At 35.2% G+C, this 6349-nt stretch overlaps 1 protein-coding gene across 4 annotated transcripts in view; it reads right to left on the bottom strand.

Moving 5' to 3' along the window:
• Positions 1-233: 233 nt before the first annotated feature.
• LOC125036493 (steroidogenic acute regulatory protein-like) overlaps positions 234-6349 on the bottom strand; it is a 17687-nt gene continuing 11571 nt past the window's right edge. For all 4 annotated transcript variants that reach the window (XM_047629121.1, XM_047629119.1, XM_047629120.1 and 1 more), the window contains exons 11-13: positions 4628-4732; positions 4287-4462; positions 234-1789 (exon numbers count right to left, since the gene is read on the bottom strand). In XM_047629121.1, coding sequence (XP_047485077.1) covers positions 1570-1789; positions 4287-4462; positions 4628-4732 — 501 coding nt within the window. In that variant the 3' untranslated portion in view covers positions 234-1569. The remainder of the gene's footprint in view (positions 1790-4286; positions 4463-4627; positions 4733-6349) is intronic.

Below are 6349 nucleotides of genomic sequence, written 5' to 3' on the forward strand. Positions count from 1 at the left end.
CATACACATACTAAATTTCCACATGCAAAACTAACTGTTATTACATACTGTATAGCTCTCCCCCATAGCAAATAGAGAGGGAGATCTAAATGCTGGAAGAACAAACACACACACTACAGAAGGGGCCAACAGCTGTGTCTTTGACTTCAAACCGTATTGCATTTTCTTGTTGCATAAAATGGGCCACAGTAGCATATCTAAATGAAAAGAAAGTGTAAAAAGAGGGAAACCTGTAAATATAATGTTTTATTTATTTACAATTCAGATGAATACTGACAGAATCCTCACCAGAATCCTCCATGTAGGAAGATTAAGCACAACAGGTTTACTTGTACAATCTTCAATTGCTTAATACTTAGCTTTATGTACATCACACAGATAGAGGCACTTAAATAAATCCAACGGAAGTGATTGGTATAAATTTTAGCACTTTAAAAGATTTCATATTCATAATATCAACTCAATAATGCATATCAAAATACACATTCATACATGCATATGTTCATACTAAAAAAGAAAAAGAAAATCTCTCATACTTTGCAGCAAATTCACTCACAACTTTGTATATCAGCATGTATGGAAACTACAGAAACAACTGATAAAAGTTACTGTCTAAATCACTAACTTCCACAGTAATGAAAAATAAAAGACATGGTCATAGGCAACACCAGTGTAGATTTTTCCCCCCAGTTTATGCCTCTATAGGTAATCCCTGGGCTTGCACTTGATATTCAAAAAGCTTCTAACTATAGCCTTAATCTCCAAATATCTAGCAACTGAATAACTCCATTCTCATAGGTATCCCAAACCTCCCTGAATGGTGTTAAACACAACCGAATATGATCACTTTTCAATGTGTACAGGTTACTTTCTCTTAAAAGATACAGCTTGTAAAGATAAGACTAAGCATCAGTCACAGAATACCCCCCAAACACTGCTTCACAGCCAAGTAAATAAAAGACTTCTCACCAACAAGCAGCTTTCTCAAGATAAGAAATAAAGTTGGCTTTCTACATCTAAAACTATGAGTATTCATCTTCAACTAATAATGTTTGTGTCCCTGGAGATAATACACTGAGCATCATGAAGATGAAAGTCTAACTGATCTGGTTTTAAGAGACTAATCATGAAAAGTGTTCTCCTGTATAATCCATGCAGATATTTTTTCAACTAATACTTATAATGGTAAAAAAAGTATAATTTTCTGGCCCTGACTACAAGAAGCTTAGGAATAAAGGAATTCCAAGGACATTTAACCTGTGTACTACCATCTCACAACAATGTGATATTGTCTTTTGGTTATTATTATAATTACATTAATAAATTCATCAACATGAGATGTCTTATCAACCTTCATTAAGAGGTATAGTTAATCAACAATTCCTTTCATGCAAAGGAAATCATATCACAACATTAAACAAAATGGACAATATACAAATAAACAAGTAGCAATGTTATTTCTACAAATGTATAATCCTATAATCAAGACCTATCTACATCTTTAACAATGATGAGACATGTGACATCATGAGTAAAATAATGGTCATTAGTGCTGAATAATTACATAACTTATCTAGCACTATATCTTTCAGATTTACTTGCAGAGATGTGTGGTGCATAGTTCCGTAAGCATTGCAGGAAGTCTGTCATGGCGAATGTAAGAGCCTGGTCAATAACGTACTGGGGAATCCAACCCTTGAGATCTGTGTCCAGCAACCACTGGAAGGAGCATTTCTTTGGAGCACCTCCAACTGGGCTAAACACCCAGCAGCCTGGTCCATTCTCACCCCTGTCAACAACAGAGAGTAAGAAAAGATGTAAAAACTAAAGTGCATCAGGAGAGGAAAAACTGGCAACACATCCTGGCAGCATACTCATCAAGTTTCTTTTGAGAAAAAGTGATATTGTAGGATTTATATATGTTTTGTATTTTTAATACAAAACATATGTATGGTATTTTATACATAATTTTTTAAATATCTTTTATGGAAATTTTCTACCTTCAGCTCAAAATCTGGGGTGAGTTGCCTGCTTTTTCTTTCCTGCGACTGGATAAAGTATAAATAATAAAACTAGTATAAAAGAGAGGTTCTTTAATTAAATGCTTTCTTGTTCCATACATTCCCACAAAACCACCATAAAAAGTAGCCTTCAATAATGCCCTTATGCTCTTCTGGTGAGTCCCAATGTTTAACCCCTTGTAACTGAGCACATGAACTGTCTACAGTAGTTTTTTTCTCTACAAGTGCTTAACCACCAAGGAGACAATTAATAGACCAGCAATAATAATAATATTGATACTGTCATTACTATTATTGTCATTATGATCATTATAAGGTTATGAAAATATCAATTAAAAAAATCAAGAAAAGGGGTTATCAGGTGAGAGATTGACCTAGTAGTTGACTCCTTGGTGAGTCAACTACTAGGTCAATCTATGTGTATACTAGCCATCTATGTGTATCCGCAATATATGAGCTAAAATCAAAGAACACATGGCATGTGTATTGTGCCATCCCAGCACATAGGGTTAATTCATATGCAAATTCATAGTATAAGGATCCAAGGGTACCTGTATGATGTGTCTTTAAAAAATTACAGAAGAGCACTATTTGAATTACATTATTCTACGACTTACACGATAAGTAAGTAGTTGGGATTATCATTAACATGGTACATGATATCAAATAACATTCTATTCCTGTTACTATGCCGTTCACATACATTCATTTTACTGACAGGGTATAAAATGCTGTCTATAATAACAAATCTGTTATTATTTCAGTCTTGCAAAGGTTAGCTACCATATTATTACTTGTCTTGTATAGGTTCAAAGTAATAACAGGCAAAAGAATTGGGCTTTGACATTCTTACCTTTTCAACAACTTGACTTTTTTTTTAGAAAACACACCTTGACATACTGAATTTCTTTCTAGTTATAAAAACAGTTTAACCTGGCAAATTATGGCCCTTTGTACAAGATTTATACATTTACGGGTAACAAAATGATGTGCTTAAAACCAAAGGGTCTCATGGGATATCAATTTCTTTCCTTCTCTTTCAGAATTACAATATACTGTGTAGAAAATAAACACTTGATACAATCCATAGAAGGATTTGTTTTAACCGAGTAGCTGTAACAGGTATAATCTATTGTTTATTATAAAAAAAAAAAATATATAATAAATATAATAACTAAAGATTTCTGCATAACACAGCATGATCAAACATATACTGTTATCTACAGTACATACTGCTATCTAATCATACATAGACTCAAAACCCTAGTTACCCTGATGATCCAGGTGACTTGACCTCCATATCATAAAAAAATTTGGCTGAGGGTCAGGTGAAAGGAGTATGCCTTCACAGGAAAATTTGACTAAGGGCCAAGATGACGGGAATGACTTGCCTTGGAGGAAGATTAGACTCAGTGGGCATTTAGGAAAGTGCATTATTTCCAACATTAAATGAGTTTGGAATGTACCATCCATGAGCCATGGCTAGAAGAGTACCAGCTCAAGGAAGCACACTATTTCCATGCTCAGGATCCTATCCCTGCACATCGTGGCCAGTAGTGCATGGTGTATTACAGAAAACTGAATAGGAATTTTTCAAAAAATAACACCAATAATAAAATGTTACTTATTGTTTCTGTTATTGCTCTAGACTACCCATAGAGATTATATGGAGTCGATGCAAGAAAAAGATTCCATTATCATCTTGATAGAGCATATCAAGTGACAAAATATACCTTGAAAAATAGCAAACAAACAAATAAAAAAGCTATATAGAAAAAGAGGCACTAACATTGCAAAAGTGAAAAAGAAGTCATAACACCAGAGATGAGTGTTCCTGTGAGCCAGGGCTACAACCTACACACTGGGGAGAATCACCACTCAAATAAGCCTCATACTCGGATTTTGGGACATAACAGATAACATTCTTTTAATTGTTACTATGCCATTTACACATTATCATTTTACTGACAGATATAAAATGCTGTGTATAATAACAAATGTTATTATTTCAGTCCAGCAAAGGCACTCAAATACAACTCATTTCTTAGATTAACTAAAATACATTTACATTGGACAAATCACTTCCTGGGTGAATTCTGAATAAAAATACTTAAAGGTCATCTTTTCACTTCATCCATCACTTCATCCTACTTTAAAAACCTTAAATATGTAGAAAATGAGGCTTATTGAGAGAACCACAACAAGTCAACAATACTGGAAGGGATCAAAATTTGTAATAGTGTTAATACTTTAATATCTACATACCTCACTATACTCTTTTGTGGTGGTTCATCTTTATGAACAATAGAGATATTTGCAGAGACCCAGGAATCACCAATTTTCTTCCAGTGTCGCACATTCACAAAATCTCTTGCAGATACTACTCCTCCTGGTCCTTCTGCAGCAACCTGGTACACCACATCTGTGCAGCTATCTATAGTCTGATAATATAACACAAAACCAAAAATTAACAGAGAATACAAATAAATCCTTGCAATGTTAATTTCAAATGGGATATATTAAAGTTTTAACACATCATTACATACACAGACCCTTACAGACTTTTATAAAAAGGAAGGTTTATCTCATGTTCAACTGGCACTCACCTGTACAACTCTACCTAGTGTTATCGCTTTATTCCATGTTGGAATATTTTCAAAGTTGTAGAGCATCTCATTGAACAAGGTCTTTGGGTCTACCTCCACCACACCCTAAAGAGAGACAAAAACCATCAGGCATCAATTTACTCAAGTCATTTGGAAAGTAGAATATTGAACTCTTTCTAAAGCATAGACAATAACATAAAATGTAGTAGTTTACTAGTAGTAGTCTAGTGGTAAAAGTAGAAGCAGAAGTTAATATAGAAACTGAAGTAGAAGTAGTGGCAGTAATGGGCAAATGCAAAACTAGATTCAATCTTCATGAAGCTCACATCATACATTCAAAGCAGGCCCAAGAAAAGTTCTTAAATGGAAACATATTAGCCTAGATTGCATCAGCTGATACAATGAGACAGTGTGATCCAGTAGACATAGTAATACAAAGCCCATTAATATCAGTTCTCCAAGAGAACATTGCTCATTACACTATGAAAATGTAGGTGCAGAAAACATTATAGACATAGTATTGTGCGACTAAGTGAGACATGGCCCAAAGATTTTCTTAGACAATAAAAAATCCTGTAAAGCCAGTTGTTCCTTACAAATTTTCAGGCATCAAAAAATGTGAGCAACAATTACTGGTTAGCACCATCTGTGAACTGTCATAGGCTCCCTAGAATGCAAAGCTTAGTAGGCCTATGCCTAACACAAAATGGATGACCTGATAAAAGTCCGAAATAATCTAACAGACACAGAGATAAAAGGGCTTTACGCAACCTATACATCTTTTACAAACAGACTCGACATTGGGGATCTTCCTGAAATTACCGGTCCCAGCTGTTTCAACTGCCAGGCAGTACTATGGGTGATGTGTCCATCTTGGCTCTCTCAAAAAGTCAGAAGGGTAAGACCATGACTAGAGACCTAATGGAACTACTAGCATGTCCTGGAGGGATGGGGATCACAAACCTAGTGGATTTACCATTGTAGGTATATCAAAACTAATTATAACAACAGCTCTGACAACTCATATTGTCTGTTAAAACTGACTTGAGTAAACAGCACAGAATTAAGTTAATGCTATCAAAAGAGTACCAGGTTAGGCAAGTGCAAGAAGTAAAGGTAATTATTTCCCACTGATTTCATAAATTTTGACAGAAAAACAATTAAAACCAAGGGCTAAAACCATAACAAGAAGGAATTCACTGATACTATACATCACTGTTTGAGTGGATCGCAAGATGTAGCAGGCAAAATGTGACAACAAATCTGCGACATTACAATGGGACATACACACATAAGGAAAGTGCTTAATCTAAAATCTGAATTTTGAATCATGTCATAGAGCCATTCATAATGGAAAAAAAAAAAGGAAAAAAAAAAAGGTGTACTGACAAAGTATCCACACTGCGAATCATGGAAGTTCTGCATCATTAGTTTTAAGAATTTCTTTAGGAATACACTCTTAGTACAAAGCTCTCTATGCAAGACATGCAAAAGATGCAAGGGGGGGGGGGGGGGGCTGTTGTTCCCAATTCTCCAATTTCATTTACTGTGCCTAGGAAGAACTACTGTATCTAGGAAGAGCTAGGCTGTCCTGAGACTACCAAGCTCTGTGAAATGTACAATAAACTATCAGTTGTTGAAAGTCACGGTAATGAGGCTCAGTGAGTGAATGTGTACACACACACACACACACACACACACGCGCACGCACGCACGCACGCA

This window comes from Penaeus chinensis, chromosome 21 (genome assembly GCF_019202785.1).
Source record: "Penaeus chinensis breed Huanghai No. 1 chromosome 21, ASM1920278v2, whole genome shotgun sequence".
Lineage (NCBI taxonomy): Eukaryota > Metazoa > Arthropoda > Malacostraca > Decapoda > Penaeidae > Penaeus > Penaeus chinensis.